Source organism: Rhinolophus sinicus, linkage group LG15 (genome assembly GCF_036562045.2).
Source record: "Rhinolophus sinicus isolate RSC01 linkage group LG15, ASM3656204v1, whole genome shotgun sequence".
NCBI lineage: Eukaryota > Metazoa > Chordata > Mammalia > Chiroptera > Rhinolophidae > Rhinolophus > Rhinolophus sinicus.
Genome location: NC_133764.1, coordinates 47053313 through 47072814, shown reverse-complemented (window position 1 = coordinate 47072814; position 19502 = coordinate 47053313). Strand labels below are relative to the sequence as shown.

The 19502-nt window shown below is 52.6% G+C and overlaps 1 protein-coding gene across 1 annotated transcript; it reads right to left on the bottom strand.

Moving 5' to 3' along the window:
• Window positions 1-4466: 4466 nt before the first annotated feature.
• RAPGEFL1 (Rap guanine nucleotide exchange factor like 1) lies at window positions 4467-17642 on the bottom strand. Its single transcript, XM_074319660.1, has 15 exons — window positions 16705-17642; window positions 13873-13951; window positions 12837-12972; window positions 12514-12611; window positions 10702-10814; window positions 10276-10443; window positions 9471-9568; window positions 9237-9359; window positions 8535-8713; window positions 8352-8442; window positions 7785-7835; window positions 7364-7451; window positions 7131-7195; window positions 6697-6751; window positions 4467-6446 (listed from the first exon to the last, which is right to left on the bottom strand). Exons 1-15 carry the CDS (start codon window positions 17222-17224, stop codon window positions 6322-6324), a joined length of 1989 nt encoding a protein of 662 aa, XP_074175761.1. The 5' UTR covers window positions 17225-17642; the 3' UTR covers window positions 4467-6321.
• Window positions 17643-19502: the final 1860 nt, after the last annotated feature.

The following is a 19502-nucleotide window of genomic DNA, read 5'->3' as shown; positions in this document are numbered from 1 at the left end:
GGCTCAGGGGAGACCCAAGGAACTCCACGTGTAAGGATCAACCTGAGGGAGAAGGCCAGCAAGACTTAAGAAAGGGGACAGAGGGAAATCCTGAGAGCATAGTGTTTTGGAAACAGCAATAAGTGTTCAAGAAGGAAGAACAGTCAGAAATATCAAATGCCAGAGCGAGGAAAAGTAAGATAAGTGTCCCTTGGACTTGGTAACAAGGGAGTTAGTGCCCTTGATAAGAACGGTTTCAATGAGTAATGAGGGCAGAAGCCAGGTGCACTGTGTTGAAGAATGAAAGGGAAACACAGAACAACAAAACCAGACCAACTGAAGTTACACATACCGGGGGTGCCAAAAGAAATGTATACAAGTGAACACTTCGGTCAATGTTGCTCAAGCAGTAGTTTCCCATAATCAGAAGCATCTGGACCCTGATGGTAACCACTTTGAGCACCTCTAGTCATTGCAGAAGTCACACGTGACTTTTTTTTAATCTTTTGTTATCAGTATATATTGAGTATTACAATTTTAATAGTTTTTTCCTTTCTTAAAATGTGTATACTTTTTTTTGGCACCCTCTGTATATATAGCAAAAGTTCACAGAAATGCATAGAAATGATACCACACTCAGGAAAGTGGTTGCCTCTGGGGAGAAAGGAGAAGGGTGTGATCAGAGACAGGTGCCAGAGGCCTCAGCTACAGGGTAAGTTTTCATTTCTTAAGCGGGGTGGTGGAGACACGGGTGTTCATTATATTAATCTTTAAACTTTTTGTATGGTTGAAATACTACACAATATTACATTTAAAATAACTTAACAAGAGTGAATGATGGAGATACACAGGATATTTGCAAAATGCAAAAATCACCACATACTAACTGTAAAGAGAAAAAAAATGTGTCTTTTCAATGGATAGATTTGGTAGTCCCCCCTTAACTAACAGTCAAACTCAGCCATCACTAATATGGGCCAACCTCCCAGTGTAATGCTTTTAAAGCAGCACCTCTAAACTATTCTTCTCTAGAATATTTACACTCTAAAAAAACCACTGGAACCAGGTTGTCCAGTTTGGGAGCCACTAGGTACTGTGGCTATTAAACAATTAAAACGTGTGTGTGTGTGTGTGTGTGTGAGAGAGAGAGAGAGAGAGAGAGAGAGAGAGAGAGAGAGAGAGAACAAAAGCAAATTTAGCGAAATATTATAGAATCTAGAAACTTTGGAGTATTCATTGTACCAAGCTTTCAACATTTCTACGTTTGAAATTTTTCATGACGAGAAGTTGGGGAAACAAGACAAAATAAAAAAGGAATGAATGGAAGGTGAGGCAATTGAGACAGTAAGTGGAGCCAACTCTTTGAAGAAGTTTGGTTATGAACTGAAGTGAGAGAGGGGACAGTAGCTAGAGCAGGCATGTGGGGAATAAGGAAAGTGTTTTTAAAAATAGAGACTCGAGAAGGTTTAAATGCTAAATGGGAAATAGCCAGTAGAGAGGGAGAGAATGGAAGATGCAAGTTATTCTGATCAAATTTCTGGCTCATGCCTGGGGACAGACTCTCCCAAAGAGATTCAAGAGATCCCCAAGAAATGCTCTAACACCCTCTCCCTGTCCCACACCTCCTCCCTATTCCCAAGCTTGGTGAGGAAGTAATCTTGGTGGTGACACCTAGTGGATGAATAGGGCACTGCTTCAATTCTTCACTCTCCTCTCTTCAGGCACCTGCTCAACAGGGCATCTTAACTAATTTGCTGGTCAAAGGATTGTCACCCCTTTGTTCATTGCTAGACCAGCCTAAGAGGTACAATGCTACTAAATAAGGTCATCTTCTCCCCACCCAGCCCACAGAACCCTTGAACCATTTCTTGTGTCTCTCGGCCACGCTCTACACAAGAGGAAGACTACAGGTGGGGGGGGGGGGAGGGGACCGGAAAGGATAGTCCTCCCAGGTACAGTCAAGCTGCCACTGCAGCCTGGTAAGCACAGGGTGGACGTTTCTCAGCTATTCAAGATTCCAGGATTGTGCAGAACTTAAACTGTGGCTCCAGAGTCAGAAAACTGGATTCAAATCCCTGCGAGCTGTGAGACTCAGGGCTGGAAACTTGGCCTCTCTGTGCCTCTGATAAGCAATCTCTCAAGGCCTCAATTCTCATCTGGAAAGTAGAGCTTATGGAGCCAAAATCTTGGATTCGTTGGGAATCCAAGAGAATGCACATAAAGCCCAACATAGTGAGTGACAACACTCTTCCAAATGTCATCTCTTTATCATCACCCCTAAAAGACGACGGATGGGTCTAACGATGCTGAGCAGGGGACAAGCAGAATAACCCATAGCCCTTTTTCTGCCCTACCTAACTCCCCACTTCCACACGTTTGCCATCAAACCCTACATTGCTTCAAGACCTGGGTCACCTCTTCCAAAAAGTTTTCTTTTATTGTGCCCCATCCACCATCCCCAGACTGGTAAAGAATCTCCTTGGCTTAATTCCCAGAGCACTTATCATCTTATGTCTTGTCCCACTCTACAGCTCCTATTTCAACCAACCTAATTTATTAATTCAGCAAATATGTATTGAGTGTCTTCTCTGTGCCAGGTATTGTTCTAATTACCAAATAGTGAACAGGACAGACTTGGAGCTAACATTCTGGTGGGAGAGTAACCATGAAGCAAATACACAAAGAAGTATCTATAATGTCAGGTAGTGATGAGAGCCTTGAAGGAAATACAGGATAAGGGGATAGAGAGTGAAGGGTGGGGTGGGGTGGGGTGGATCAGAGTGGTCAGGAAAGGCTCAGGGAAGAGCAAAGGTAAAAATCCCTGAGACAAGAATGGACAGTAAAGTGATGAGCGTGGCTGGAGTGGAGTGAGGGGAGAGGGGGTAGGAGATGGGGGCGGAGAGAGAGGAGTTTGATTTTTAACCGAAGTGTTATCAAAAACAGGGGAGTGTTATAATCTGAACTGTTTTAGTTGAGGTATAAAATAACTCCAGTGAAATCTATAAATCTCACATGAACTACTCAGTGACCACACACGTGTAACCACCCCCCAGGTCAACCTACAGAACATCTCTATCACCACAGAGGGCTTCTCCATACCCCTCCCCAATCAATACTCTCTCCCATCCCATTGAGTATCTACTATTTTTACTTCTAACCCCATAGATTAATTTTGCCTGATCTTGAACTTCTCTTAAATGGAATAATACAGTATGTAAGTCTTATGTGTCTGGCTTCTTTTCCTCGGTATTATGTCTGTGAGAGTCATTCATGCAGGTAGTCGTCATTGGTTCTTTTGTGTTGCTAGGTGGTATTGCACTATAAGAATATTCCACAATCGATTTATCCATTCCCTTGTGGAAGGATTCTTGGGTTTTTTCCAAATTCTTTATCGTGAATAAAATGGCTATGATCATTGGTGTACGTGTCTTTTAGTGGACATAGTTACTAATTTCTCTTGGGCATACACCTAGGAGTGGAAATGCTAGGTCAGAATTGAGGTATACATTTAGTTGTAGTAGATTCTACCAGACACTTTGCCAAAGTGGTTGTACCACTTTACACTCCCACCAGTGGTATATAAAAGTCCCAGTTGCTCCACATCCTCACTGACACTTGGCATTGCCTCTCTTTTTAATTTTATCCATACATGATCTGATTTAGGTTTTTAGAAGAGTACCCTGGCTGCAGTGTGGAGAACTCCCTGGTGGAGTTAGGGGTGGGTTGGAGAGAGGCAGCTGAGAGCCCAGGTAGGAGACTCAGGTAATCATCCATGGAAGACATGAGAGTGGTTTGGACTCCGTGATAATAAAAGAATCATAGAGAAGTGGAGCAATCCAGGATATATATAGGATATATCCAGGATATATTCTGGAATTGCAGCCAAAAGGACTGGACAATGCGATGAGGGAGGGATGAGAGAAAGAACCATTAAGGGTGACTCCTATATTCTCGCCTAGAAAACCTGGGTAGATGAGACGGTCATTTCCTGAGATGCAGAAGATTGAGGAAATAACGGCTATAGGACGAGGGAAGGTCACGGGCTCGTGTGCAGCTGTGTGAGTACACGATATCGCCTGGAGCTTAGATGCCCCACACCTTAGTACAACTGGTAAATATTGGTTGTGTGAATAGTGCTTGCTGTCTGTAGTGGATGGATCTGGGTTAGAGGCCCACGTCCAACCCCTCATTTTCCCTGTAACTTGGACCTTATGTTAGGACTGCCCAGCCTCCATCTTCCTCCTTACAGTGTTAGAATTAAACAAGATCACATATCTATGGCACCTGGAACATGTAAGAACTAAAATGTGTACTCTTCCAAGTTCCAAGTGACCTGTCTCATGAGGTTGGCACCTTTCCCTCTCATCCACATTTTCAAAGTCACTCCAGAACCATCCTGCTGAGGGGCCCAGTACACTGAGAGGAAGTCCCCTCTCCCTCCATCCGCTCTTCCCCAGCCTCAAAGAAACAGAATGGAGAACAGCAGGTGGGTTGATTCATAGACTTTATCGGCTTTTTCTCCACCCAGCAGTTTCTGCAATGACAACTGAGCCTGTACAGTACACACGGTTCACTCTGTTAAAGCTATGGGCACAGGGACGGGGCGGGGAGGCCCCTGGGAGGGAGGCAGCAGGGCAGGTGTCAAGGCCATGGGCAGGCAGCAGCCAAGACTGGACCAGTGGGCCCCAGTGTCCAGGATGGTCGTGGGAGCTGGAATAAGAAGGCTGCTGAGAGGGGTCAGGGCTGCAGGGAGAGGAGGGCACATCTGCTATTGCAAGGAGGACGCAGGAAGCATGAGGGGGGCCTTGGTCACTGTCTGTAAGGGATGGAAGGGGGTGGGACACAGCGTCTGTGTATGTGGGGCTGGGGGTGGGGAGGAACAAGACAGGCCGCTGTATAAAAGGGACTGTACAACATAACCTATGATACATTGTTTACATATGATACAAGGCTCTTTCCCTCTTTGAGTTTTAAAAAATAAATTTACAATTCCAGAGCTTTTGGTAAAAAATATATACACCCTCAATGCAGGAGTAACAGCTGCTTTTGCTGCTGCTGCTGCTGCTGCCTCTTCAAAAGGGAAAGAGGTGGTGCCAGAAAGGAGGGTGAGGCTGTGCCAGGAAACCTCACCCAGTAGCTGCCAGGAGCCCCTGCAACCCCTCAGCCCTAGAGGCCCTGATGGGAGAGGGAGGGGAGACAGAGAGGTAATGAAGGCATCGCTAGAGTCTAGTCTTCCTTTACAGTCTCCGCCGTTCCCTCCTCCCACTTTGGGGGTCTACCTGCCCCAGATACAGGGGTCCACCCCACCCTAACTCTGATGAGGGGGACCAAGGGGGTGTCAAGACTGGGAAAGGATAAAGATCATGTTCTTGGTGTCAGACATAGAGCCAGAAGGGGGACCATAACTCCCTTCTTAGCAGGGAGACACCCCAGAAGCAGGAGTGTGGGCAGCAGGCGCCCCTAACTCCTGATTCGGCCACACCCCAGCCCACTGTAACACAGAAGGAGGGCCCTATAGGCAGCTTAGGCCTGTGTTTCCCTGAGCATCTTTTACCCTCTCACTGGAGCCCACCCAGGGACCTTCGGAAGGCCTGACTGGGGGACTGCCAAGGGCTGGTGGGTCACCCCTCCCACCTGCTTCTACTCCCTGTCCTCCTGAGCAGCTTTGCCCACAAGCCTGGGGATGCAGGGCAGCATGAGGAACCGAGAAGGGAGGTGGGGGTGCAGAAAGCACCGACCCAGGGGCAGAGTCAGTCGACTAGGGTAGCACCAAACAGAAGGACCACCCCCAGCACACACAACACCCTCCCTCAATTACCCGATGCACTCCTGCTCCTTCAAGAGCAACACATGCACACGCACGCACGCACACAGACACGAGGGCAATATAATATGGGGGGGTACGTCCAGGGGTCCCAGCACTGACGAGGAAGAAGGCGGACAGGTGGTGGAGAGGAAGGCTGCCAGTCCCTCCCCCAATTCCGTTCTGCGAGATGGGGGGTGGGGTGGGCTTTGCTTCCTGCTTGGGAAGAGGAGGTTGGAAACTCCTATCTCAGAAACAGACCTCGATGGGAGGGGACAGAGGAAGGAACTCTCTGCCCCCTTTCCCTGCCAGGGCAGAAAGCAGCAGAGTGTGGTTTGGGCTTGCAGGAGCAATGGGGAGAAGACTTCAGCAGGATGAACAGGCTTATGCGTCCAGAGGGAAAGTCCATCCAACTCCTTCCTGTGGGGCGGGAAGTTGCTCCAGGGGAAAGATGTCAGAGGTGGGGTGGGACATCGTGCAAAGTGCTTGAGTGCCAGGTGCCCGAGAACCCTGGTGGGGGCCGACTAAAACCTGTGTTCTCACTGACTATTCGCCTCCAGCTTGTAGGAAAGCTCGAAGAGGAGGTTCTGGTTGTCGATGACTTGGAACTGGCGCACGTAGGCCTTGGTCTGTAGGTGATGGGGGGACGCCTCCATATCCAGGCCTGGGGTATAATGAGAGACTGGTGGTCAGGCTGCCAGCCTCCTTCTTCCTCTACACACACACACACCAGCTGGAGGAGAAGGGTGCAGACTGGGAAAAGTGTTGGGCAGAAGGGCCCCCGGGGAGGTCGAAGGAGAGAATGGAGAACTGACAAGTAGCAGGAAGTAAACATTTGAACAGGGAGTTCTCCCTGAACCCTCCCGCTGAGGCAAAGCTCTACCTGTAATACTCTCGGAACTCTGGGTACTCACACAGGGGCCGGCTCCGGTATTTGCGGACTGTCCTCACTTTTTCAGCCACTGAATGCTGGGAGAGGACAAGGAATGAGCCCTGAAAAGGGCACAGAAAGACACTCCCCCCCTCTTATGCTCGCCTTCCTCCAACCTCCAACTCTGTTGGTTTTACTTTCTCCAGTCCCCAATTCTGGAGGGTCTCTGAAAGACCAAAGAAGTGGGTGTAACAGGGTGCCAGATGAGGCGGAGGTAGCAGAGTTGCCCCCCAAGCTGCCTGCCAGATCTGCCACCCGTGGGCGGGTTGCCACAGCGATGCCACCAGGGAGATAGTCGGGAGTCTGTCAGGCAAGCTGGGCACCATGGAGAAAGGCTGCTGTCTTTAGGGGGGTGCCAGGAGAGGGGGAGGATGCCAGTCCCCCACTTACAGGACTGGGGTTGGCAGTGCCACTCACCAGCTTCTCAATGTTCACCAAACCATCCACAAGGGTCTTACTCCCCTCATGTAGGAAAGTCAGGTCTAGGGGACAGGGAAAGAAGCAAGTGAGTAAAAGAGAAGGTCCCCTGGACTCCACCCAATCTTGGGGCTCCTCTCCTCTGGGCACTCAGAGCTGCGCAGGGAGGGGGCTGAGAGTCAGAACTCGGGCATGAAAAATGTGGATGAGGAGCATAATTTGGGAAGACTCACCTTTGAGAATCAGAGGCACAAAAGGAATCACAGGGGCTTTCATCTTGGAGATCACTTCTCGGTAGCTTTTGTGGTTCCTGCAAGGGTCCTGGCATTCCACAGCAGAGGGAGAAAGGGACAGATAGGCCCAGTGTACCCAAAGGCATGAAGGATTCCCTCCTTCATGCCACTGCGCTAGCTACATCTCCAATCGATAGGGGTGTGAATGGGCATCTAGCTGGGGGTGTGCTGGGGAGAAGCTTGACTGCTCTCTCTGCAACTCCAGGGAAAACAGGGTAGCAATCCTCCAGCATGGTGGGGAGGAGGGGCGGGGGTCCAAAGCACTAAAACCCTTGAAAGGGAAGCTTGAGAAAGGTTTATGGGAACAGAGAGACTCTGAGGTGCAAGTCCAGGGGCAGAAAAAAGAGCCAAACCCACTCACTGTCAGGTTCTCAAATTTGCGGAACAAGTTCTTGAATTTCCCTGGCAGCTTCTGCAGAGTTTGAAGGAAGGAGAAGAAATGTCAGAGTGGAGCTCCTAGGGTTTCATGGGAGCTTCTGACTAATCCCCAGGTGTTAGAGGGGGAAAGCGCCTGAGTGTCTCGCAGGGGACTGGGAAGCTGGTGGATGGGGCAGTGGAGTCACCCTTGGCTGGATCTGGGGAGCTGGAAGCAGCCCAGAGGAATGAATTATTCTGGGGAAACGGAAGCCTCTGCTTATGCATATGGCATGCACAAAGGCGCCTCACTGAGTGCTGGATGAAATCCGGCAGCCAAGTCGGTGACCTGGCCTGGGATGCCTGCCCTCCCACTCGGGCGGGATTCCGAAGACGAATCCGCACCAGGACAGGGTCCATTAGCCGAGCTGTGTGCCCTGGACTGTATCTGCCAGAAGAGGGCGCCTCCTTCCAACCGGGACGAGCCCGGGATGTCAAGACTGAGGCTGGAGGCCAAGGTCCCCAGGTGGGCCAGCAAAGGTGGGAGGAGAGGAAAGGGAAGAGGTCGCATCACCTCCCAGGTGAGCCGCAGGCGGCTGACCGCGGCGTTGTCCAGCCCCATGACCACGGCGTAGAAGGACAGCAGGTCCTGGTTTTGCTTGCAGCTGCGGGGGTGGGAGGCGGGTCAGGGGGCGGCCAGGGGGCGGTGGCCACGCCCCGACGCTCCGGCTTCCCCTCTCCCGCCCGCCGCACTCACATGGCTGCGATCTTGATGAACTTCTTGAGCAGCTGCGCGCGCTTGCCCGCGGCCTCGCAGAGCAGAACCTCGGTGGCCACCCAGTGGGTGACTTCGCTGCAACGCTGCAGCAGAAGCTCCAGGTTGGCCGTCTCCCGGCGGCCGCGCTCCCCGTGGAACACGTAGTCCACGAACTCCAGCTGCACCCAAGTGGCGGAGGGGCGGCCAAGGCGGAGGGGGTGTGGGTGGGAAGATGGCAGTGCCAAGCGGTGAGGAGGGAATAGCAGGAGGGCGGGGGTGGGAGGGGTGGAAAATAGAAGAAGAAAAAAGCGGGGACAGGACAGGATGCAACAGAGATGGGGGGGGGAAACAGCCAATATGAATAATACTCTCCCATCTATTGAGCATTTACTAGGTGCCAAACGCTTGAACCATCTGATAGACATTATTGTCACTGCTTGATTTTATTTCCTTAATAGAGAATATTTTTTAAACACTAACGGTGAGTCGGGTTCTGTGTAAGCAGCGCTTGGGCCCTGAACCTCCCTGCGAGGGGGTCTCTGTTATTTTTCAGATGAGGGCCCAAAGGCTTAGGGAGGTTCTGGCAACGCCCTGACAGAGGGCAGACTGCAAAGTGGACATTCTCACCAGGGGCTGCAGCTGCACACACTGCCACCCTCCAGCCCCCCCCCCTCCCCGCCCAGCCGCAGCCTCAGCCCCCACCTCGTGCACACATCGGAACAGCTCCCAGTGGAAGGCAGTAAGATGGTTGGCAATGTCCTCGGGCTCCACGCGGTGAATCTCTGTGTCTCCAGGGGAGACCTGGATTTCCTCCGGGAGAGGCACCTGACGGCAAGCAGGGGCACAGGGCTGGGCTCCCGCGTGGGCGGGTGAGTTTCTGCTCCCAGCCCCTCCCAGCCCTCACTCCCAGCCAAGGCCTTGCGAAGGCCTTCTTACCAGGGCCTCATAGCTGTCCCGGGTGCAGGCAAACAGGTGGCTGTTGATGCCCAGCGTGGTGAAGACACAGTCTTCAGTCGGCTGGAGAAGGACCTTCTCTGCAGAAGAACGAGCTGCTCTGCCTCAGCCCTGGCCACCGGCCCCCTCACATACCCCAGCCACTGTCACCACCCCATCCAGAAACTCCTCACCCCGCACGGACATATTCGAGACTAATGGGTCTCATATTATCACCAGTTTACGCCATATTTTTCTGAAATTTTTCAAATAATGATTTCTTTTGCATTTTTAACCTCTTTTTTGCTCCCAATGTTTTTCACAGCTCTCCTCTCATCCTTTCATCCCTGTGACACTGGAAAAGCAGGATTTTTGTCCCCATCTTAGAGTGAAATAAGGCTATGTCTACTACATTGCAGGCTTTTTGCCTTCCCACAGGGATTGGAGGCCCACCCTGTGTCTTCAGCCTCAAAAACATAGATCCCGTGGTACTCAATGGGGTTAAAGGACTAGATCCCAAGGTGAGTAAGAGGCAAGCATCCAGATCAGCATCCAAGTGTCCTGGACCAGTGCTTCCCAAATTTTAATGTGCATAGAATAGCCTGGGGATCTTGTTAAAAGGTACCTTCCAATTCAGCAGGTGTGGAGTGGGGTCTGAAATACTGCATTTGTAATAAGCTCCCAGGTGATGCTCAGGCGTGGTCCCAGTATCACACTCGTAGGAGCCAGAGCCTAGAGGTCAGTCTTTACCCTGCCCCAGGGCACCGGGCTTGTTTCTCTCCCCAGCCCAGCTTTTCCTGACCCTCACCTCCAGAGGAGGCCACAGCTACCAGGATGAGGGAGTCCTCACGGCCCGCAGGCTCCTCTGAGTACTGCAGTTTCTCCGTCACAGAGCCCAGAATGTCCTGCACAGACGCTGACAGGCGGCTTCGTATGGTCACATAAGAGTGGTCAGGCATGTAGACCCGGCAGAAGACTGGATAGAGACAGGAAGGTCGCTGTTTGTCAGATGGCAGAATGGCAACACTGGCACAGTCTCCTCTAGGGCACGTGTGTTCCCCACCCCATCCCACCCCTAACCTTAAATTGGGGGGTTAGCCTCTGAAAAAGGTGCTGTGAAAGGAGTGGTTCTACTACCCGGGGAGATTCCACGGAAGGTGCCCAAGAGCCAGAGACCCTGCAGGGACCCCTGAACCACTCAGGAAGCCCTGCCCCTCCTAATGCCCACACTCACTCTCATCGGAGCCCCGGAAGGCCACTCGGGTCTGCAGACAGGAGTCTATCCGACGGAAGTGGCGGAAGAGTGGCTTCACCTGCTTGCTGGGTGGCTGGGTCTCCTCTGGGATCCTGGCATGGACACAACTGGGCATCAGGAAGCTCTGCCAGGCATATGGAGTTCCAGGCAGGCAACATTAAGCAGGAATGCCAGAACTGGGTCAAGGATGCACTGGCATCAGGTTCATTCAGAGAGTGGTGAAAGAGGTCAGAAGAGAGGACAATGGCTAGCAGGGGACAACTGTCCAAGTGACCCAAATCCAATGCCACCTCTTCCATGAATTCTTCTTTGATTCACCCCACCCACCAGGAAAGTTCACGTTTTCCCCCTCAACTGCTATAGGACATTGGGCTAATTTGTTTATGTTCGTTCACATCTTATCTCTCCTACAAGATTGAGAGCTTTTGAGGGCTGCGATTAGTTTTTTCTGATTTTTCTTTTTTCATCCTCCAGGTCTAGCACATTGCTTAGTACACGGCAGGTGTAGGTCATCAGCTGTTTGCTGAATTTTGCCAACAAGGACTTTGCAGTCTGGGAGGGAGAGCGATGTGCATCCAGCTACTTCTAACACAAGGCAGGAGGTGTTAGGTGATATAACAAAGGTACAAGGAGAGTTATGGTGGTATGGGGGAGGGAGAAAGCTACTCCTAAAAGGAGTATCTGGGAAACTTTCATTGAGAAGACAGCATTTGACCTGGCCCTGGAAAGACAAGAAGAGAAGGGGGTGGGAGGAGGTCCTTCTGGAATAGACCGTATAAATGACAGCAGGAAGTTGGGAAAGCGTAAGAATTCAAGGAATGGGGTGTACAAAGAGAGTGTCATGGGTATAGGAGGATGTGGGAGAGGAAATGGGAAGGATTATTTAGAAGGCAGAACGGGAAGGGTGTTGAATGCTGTGTTAGGATGTTGCAACTTTGTCTTGGGGAGCCCTGGATGTTTTTGGAACAGGAGCATGATGTCTTCAAGTTGGAAAGATCTCTCTGGTGTCAGCATAAGAAGGGAGAGGACACAAGACCATACATTGAGACTCTGGATAGAAAGCTGTGACAATAATCCAGGTGAGAGATCATGAGACCTAAACAAGGGTTGTGGTGTTGGGGACGGAGCGGAGAGAAACTGAAAGGGCCGAAGAGATGGATGGATGGATTGATGGATGGTTGGATGCAGTGGTGTCCTGAAGCTGGCTCACACTGGCTCATGTGAGCAAATGGTTAAAGTTGGGGGTATTTTGCCAACTGGTTTTTAAATAAAGCCATTAAAAAATATATGAGCATGTGTGTTTCTAATCTTACAGTCAAAATATCACCAAAAAAATTAGTTTCCTAATTGTTTTACTACATTTTACTATTATCTCTGCTCTTCAGGATATTTACATCTATGATACTTGTAACGGTGAAAATACTCCATAATGGCCTGGTACTGCACATCTCTTCCCAACTGCACATTCAGTGATGTCATGTCATGTTGGTAGCTTGAAATCAGCCATGGTGACAGAATTTACACCATTGAAATCATCAAAAGCTATAAATCAGGGCTCTTTTTCCTGAAGTGCGCATTGTTACACATTTATCAGTACACCATTGGATCGACAAGTAAGTGGATGGGAGAATGGACAAAAAAATGCCTGAGACAGTGCTTTGTGCTACTCTCCAGTAAGAGAAAGGGACTGAAATAAAGCCATATTGGAGCCAAAAGGCCAGAGGCAGCCCCCGTAAGAAAGGAACCTAGGGGACTTCTTTCCTGTCCCCTTCCCCAACCCATTCCCCTCACTTTAGCTCCACGGTTTCCACAAGCTGGTGCAGCCTCAGTGTGTCATCTCGGAGGTCCTGGTAAAGGGACTCATCCTTCATAATCAGCAGGTACAGATCCTGGGGAGAGGAGGAGAAACGTGAGGGCAGGGCTCTCATCCCAAGCATCACTCTCTGTAAGGGCTGGAGCAGGGTCTCCATGCCTTCGAGTATAGAAGAACCATATAAGTTAAGGCCCACTGGCATCTTTTTCTTCCAGCGTCCAGCTTGATGGTATGGCTCCTTCAATGGGGCCCCCTTCCAGACTTAATAGCCTGCTCACCCGCCTTCTCTTCCCAGGCCCACCTTGATGATGCGGCCAGCCCCCTCTTCCTCCTGCAGCAGTCCCTGGTAGGTGTCCAAGAAATGAAGGAGCATGGCTAGACAGGCCTGCTTCCGGCCCAGCCCCTCAGGGCCCTCCATGCCTCCTGCCCAAACAAAGCTGACCCCCAAGTTAAGAAAAAGCCCTGGGCAGGCAGACCTGAGGAAACTGGGAAGGAAGATGGGAGGCTAAGCTACTTCCAAATATTCTATAGGTTTGGGGCCAGGGAGAAAGGAGATCCAGGGGTCCTTGGAACCAAGATCCCCTCATGACCCAGCCCAGGTTTTTGCTGAGTAGGCAGGGATGGCACCCACTTGACCACATCCAAGCTCCTGCTTCTTTGAATTTCACTTGAGGATATCCTGGCTGGACCCACCCAACCTCTGACCAGCCCATGCCTGGAGCTCATAGCAGGCTAATAAAAGCCAATGGTGCTTACAACAAACCTGACCATACCCCAGTGTAAGGCCTGGTGTTTCGAAGAGAGCCTATGATATTCTACTCAGCCTGACATTTATAATTAGGTCTTAAAATAACTCAGTGAGAGGCCCTGTGCTTACACGAGACCCTATGAATAGCCCAGCCAGTGACTTGTCTCTAGTAGACCCTAATGAAGCCCAGCCATGACCCGATGTTTACATCAGACCCTGTAATAACTCACTGGGCAACCAGATGTTTAGAGCAACAATTCAGGGGGGAGAAAAGCACTCTTAATAGAATAATAACACCTTACATTTATATAAGGCTTTGCAATCTCCAATGCACTCCCATACCTATCAGATCCATCTCCACAGCAGCCCCGCAGGTAGGCAGAGCAGGTGCTATTCACCCCCATTTTACAGAAGAGGAAACTGAGGCCTTGGAAGTTAAGATGATCTGCCCAAAATTGGTGAGTACAAAAATTGGGGCTGAAACCTAACTGTGTCTTCTACGGGAGAGCTTAGGCCCTGACATCACATGAGGGATGGGGGTAGTGGCTCCCTCCTGACCTCCCCTTTTGCTAGCTCCACAAAAGGATATTACTGGTGTAGCTCCTGCAGAAATTTCTCCGTGGGGAGGAAGAGAGAATGGGTGAGGACGATATCATCCAGCAAGATATCTGTAGAGATCAATTGGCACCACCGATGTCAGGAGGGCACTTCCAGGACCCAGCTTGACACTCACCACTCCCTTCTCTTGACTCCAAGGGTGAGTTTTCGTTAGCTAGGCTGGAGCTCCAGCCACCTGCCCCATCATGCTCTACACAAGCGTGCACACACACACATGTGTGAAGGTTCTGGGCAGCCGCTGCGGGGGTGGGTTTGGCAGCTGCCAAGGCAGCTGGAGGGAAGGAGGGGGCACCCTTTGATGACCACGCCCACTTCAAGCTGGTCAGCTATTACACCAAGCTTGATATCTGCCCCACAAAAGAGGTAGCCCACAGAAGGGTCTCTAGACAAAGAGAACTTCTCAACAGAGGTCGGGGTCAGCAGGGTGCGCGCGCGTGTGTGTGTGTGTGTGTGTGTGTGTGTGTGTGTGTGTGTGTCCCTCCTCCCCTCCCCACTCCCTACCTAACAGCTTTGAGTTCCAACTAGGCAGGTGAGAACCAGCCCCATTAAAAGGGGGAGGGAGGACTGCCATCTCTTTGATCCTAAAGAGAAACCCTGTGTCTTCTGGATGCCCAGAGATGGAAGGGTTAATGATGGAAGGGTGGAGGGGCGTGGCTCCTCCCACCACACTTTTCCCCCTCCACACCCCCATCTGGGCCTGGCTCAGCCAGTCAGCCAGGTATAAGGTCGCCCTGACTTGCAGCCAGCCCTGGGGTGGGGCAGGGCAGCCTGGCACACACAGACAGGCTGGGTGCAGCGAGGGAGCCAGGAGTCCTCACAAGGACAGGTTAGGGCCAGGTCCCCAGGCACTGCCCCAGGACAAAACCACCAGCCCCTGGCCTCCAATTCTAGCCAGGAAGGTGGAGGAAGAAAACCAACAGGAGACCCTTTACTTCAAGTCTTTCATCTCACAAATGAGAAACCAAGGCCCAGGGACTTGCCTAGAGCTAGACTAGAACCTATACTCCTGAGACTTTGTCCTTTTCTCAATATGCCTGAGGTGAGCAGAGTGTCAGGATAGAGCCAGTGGTCAGATGGGGCTACTTAGATGTTTGAGAGACTGGCTACTTTGGGGTAGCTTCTGTCAGTCCTCTGCTCCCACACACCCTGGGAGGGAACCAAGATGGCTTGAGAACATTGGTTATATCAGAGAATATCAGAGTGGCAGGTTAAGCTGATTCTCATTCACTCTGGGACTGGTTTGGGGTTCCCCAAACCAGTTACTCTGGGAATCCAGCCGCCCAGGCCAGATAATACAGGTGACAGTCAATTCAGGAGTCCCTCCCCAGATAGACTGAACAGAGTCTGTCTGTGGCACCAGGCACCAGAAAGATAGTTTCTCCTTTTTCCTCCTGCCCAGCTATCCCGCTGTGTTCTTAAAGTGATCCCGAGAGCCGCTCCCCCAACCCTGACACCCAGCTCCAGGGATGGGGACTAGGAATAGGGATGCCCCACATCCTTCCTATACCCTTTATCTCACAGGAGAGCTAAGCCAGAGCAAAGGAAGAGGAGCACAGGGCAGAGTGGGGGAGATGCTGCTGTGGGGGTTACAGTTTGGCGTCTGTCTCTTCCAAGACAGGCTCAGGTCCAATGCACAGCCTCCCCAGGGAATGTGTCATAGAGACACAGGGTGTGTGGTGTAGGCGGGAAGTTATGGTTAGGAGAGCTGTGTGTGTCTGATATTTTTCTAATTAAATCCAAAAGGTGTCAGCTCCCCAGGGCAGCTACAGCCTGAGCCAAAGGAAAGGACCTGGGTCTTGAGGAAAATCTAGAGGAGTGGAGCCCCCTTCCACACATCTAGGCTAGGGCTCCCTGCAGAGGTCTGAGAGGAAAGTGTGAAACCCCCAACCAGAACTCCCAGTCCCCAGACCCTGCTGGGCTTAGTGACATTCTGAGAGGCAGACCTAAAGACCAGCTAGTCTTCTACCTCACCCACTAACCAGCAATTTGGGGCCTCAATTTCCTCCAAGTTTCCTTAGGAAGGGTGCTGGTGGGGAGTGGTGAAATAGCATCATCGGTTAGGGAATAAGCCTCTCAGGGTGTGGTTATTATTTCTGAAAGAGGCCGTGTGCTGAGGCCTGCCACTGGAAGGGCGGGAGTTGGAGAGGCTCAGAACCCCCTGGGTGCTGCAAGGGCCTGATGTCTGCTCAGCCACCTCTCCCCCAACAATACCTCTGAGTCAGCCCCCCAACCAGAATGCCTCCCTCGCCACAAGCTGCTAAGGACAATGCATCCCTTTGCCAGAGCCCAAAAGGCAGCTCAGGCCTTGTGCCTGTCTGGCACTGCCCCACTGAGTGGGCCAGCCCTTTGCTCTAGGCTTCTAAACAGAATCGGGGACTCCTGGAAGGTCTTGCAGGGTTGGGCACCTCTGGGGGTGGAGGGGTAGTGGCTCGGGCTGCTCTGGGCAGCTTCCATCTTAGTGTGTCAGGCTCTAATTTTGGGCCCCAGAAGGAGATCATCAACATCAGGGACTGTGGATAAAATGAATCTGTGGATAAAATGTCCAGGGGAAAGGAAGGGTGGCTTAAAGAGAGAAAGGTTTAGCTTCTCCAGCTGTGGGTGAGGCTGCTACAGGGAGGAAGGTGGCACTGGCATCTCTCTTCTGCAGAAGGGTCTGTTCCTCTGATGGGCCCCTACCCCGCTTCAGCTGACCACTCAACCCCGCGTCGAGTCTCCGGCATGGAGCCACCCCTACTCTCCAAGGGCAAGTAAGAGGAACCAGGTGGCGACCCCCTACTCCGGGAGGGATGAGCCGACTCCTTACCTGAGGCGGCGCTGTCCCTGGTGGCCCCTCCCGCCAGTCGCTCCAGAACCCGGTTCAGAAGATGCTCCGGCCGCTCGGGGGCGCCCAGAGGAGCCCAGGGCGGGGAAGTCAGGGGCTCGCCGGGGGAAAGCTCGTCCGAGGAGTACGAGGATGGGGAACGCAGGGGCCCCCCGCCCCCGAGCGGCCCGGGCCCCGGCACCTCCTCTAGCTGCAGCCAACAGGGTCCCCCGCTGCCGAGTTCCTCCGCGACCCCCGCTGGCTCTCCCCCTTCCTCCTCGAGGGGCGGCTCCAGCCCCGGCTCAGCGGGGGGCTCCCGAAGGAAAGCTGGGAGCAGCAGGCGAGACACACTCTGACGCCGCTGCAGCGGCCGCGGTCCCCCGGCTGGACCGCCGCCCCCACCAGGTCCCCCACCCCCTCCAGGCCCGCCGCAGCAACCCTGACCCCCGCCGGGACCTCCCGCCACGGTTCGCCCCGCCAGCTGCGACGTCTGTTTCTTCAGAAATTTCTCCAGTGGCTTCATGCCTCCCCCCCCCCCCCGCCCCTCTCCTAGGGGCTGCCGGGGGACCCAGGTGTCCCAGGCGCGGGGGGGGGGGGCGGGGACAGGATGCTTAAAGCCGAAGGGGCAGAGCGGAGGGCCGTGCCAGGCGTTAGTCTGGGGGCCAGAAGTGCCCGAGGCTCGCTGGCTGCAGTCCAGTGGCCAGTGGCCGGGGGAGGTGCCGGAGGGAAGGGGTGCCCGTTCTTAGAGGACCCCCATGCCGGCTGCAGGCGGAACGCGGCCCGAAGGGTAGGAAGGCTGCAGGGCCAGTGCCCCGGCTCTGCGCTCCAGGGCCGGGCTGCGGCGACAGAGACAGCGGGCGGAGCGCAAAGCTGAGAGGACGCGGCAGCAGCGGCGGCGGCAGCGGCGGCTGCGCTCCTGACGGGGGGAAGGTGGCAGAACTGAGACCGCACCCCCTCCTCAAGTCCCCGCCCAGTCCCCGCCCCTGCCCTTACTGGGCCCACCCCCTGGGCAGCGCAAGGCTTGAATTTGGGCGTTGGGGCTGATCACGAGAGCAACAGTTAGGGCCTGAGTGGGACTGGGTGGAGAGTTCAGAGCAGATGCAGAAATTAAGGGCGAAGGTAAGGGAGTGATACACCAACTGAGAGGGATTCCTGGCTCAGGGGCTTACAGGGACTTTCTAGGGTCATTTCAAGGAACCAGATCTGCAGTCTGCACACCTTGAGTCACTTACCTGTACTCAGATGAGGCCTACAGATTGCTGATTGGGTGTCTGTCACTCTCTACCCGATAGCGTGCTCTTTTGCCATACTCACAGGACCATGTGGTCTTTATCTCTTCTTGCAATAAGGCCTGGGAAGGCCTTGGTGGATTGGCATTGGCCCTGGGGGCAGCACCCGTCTGCCCTTTCTCGTTGGGCACAATGGATGGTGCCTGGCCTGTGAGAGGCAGGTCCTGGCAGGCAGGTAGGAGCCGGGCGGGAGCAGCAGGTTGTGGCAGGTCTAGTTGGGGTGAGGAGAAGAGACAGTAGGTGGGGGGAGGAGACCAGGAGGACCAGGGCAACTAAGCCCAGCTGGCAGCAGGAAGCAGGGCCATGGAGATGGATGACAAGTTCCAGAACTGCCGACTGACACCAAGCAGAGCGCCCCCCAGAGTTGACACAACCATGGAGTGGGGAAAGTGATGTCAGATTCGCATTCCAAATAATCCTTATTCCTGATGCCTATACCAGGAGCATTCGGTCCCTAAGGGTACACTGCCCCAGGAGGAGGGGAGAGGGATAAAGAGACACACTCAGTGTAAGCACATCAAGATTAAGGTAACAAGGTGGGGAGTGGCACCAGGTTCCAGATGGGCTGAGTCTCTTTGGCCAATGCCCCACCTGTTTACTGAGCACCGACCAGGCAGAGACAGGAATGCTCAGGGCTGGGAGTGGTGGTGGAACTAACCAGGGTGTGCACCACACGTGTCAGTGTGTGCACAGCTGGTCCTGTGTGCTAGAGCATCGTTCACAGAAATAAAGCTTGCACACCCATCTGTTTGTGGATTTGGAAAGGGAACAGTAAACAAGGGAGAGCACAATTTTGACTAACAAGCTGGAATAGAGACCCAAGTACCAGCTTCCTGGGCTCCCTTTATTAGATACCCCAATATCCCTGAGGTTAAGGGAAGGAAACTGGCTGGAGTGGCTTGGAGCTCTCCAGACATTTTATGAACCAAATAAGAAGAGGGGAGGGCTCCACTCCCAGCACATGCCACAGTTACCAGATTAAGCTGGTTGCCTTGGTAACCTTCTCTCTGGGCAGGATTTGGGATTGTCAGGAAGGGGAAGAATTGGGGGGTGTGGAGGGTGTGGGAGCTGGAAATAAAAGGGTCAGGAAGACTTCTGGAAACTGGAAGCTTTGGGTGCAGGACTCCAGGACCTCTCCCACTACTCAGGGGTATCAGGCAGAAATTAATTCAAGACCTTAAATCAGGGAGGAAAGCCAGCATCAAGTCACGGTCCGTCTTGAGCAGCGGTGGTATTTGCCCCAACTGCACACTGAAATCCAGGGGAACTTTTCAAAAATACTGATGCCCAGGCCACACCCCAAACCAATAAGTGCTATCTCTGAGATGGGGCCAAGGTATATGGTATTTTTTGGAAGATCCCCAAGTGATTCAAATAGCCCGTGTTGAAAATCATTGCCCTAGAGGGACATCCCCATCCAAGTGGGCTGCAGATGCTGGGAGACAGCTTTGAGATTGTTGTCTTTGCTGTTCTGAATCACTCAAAAAGTAACTGATCTGTGTGCTGACTCCA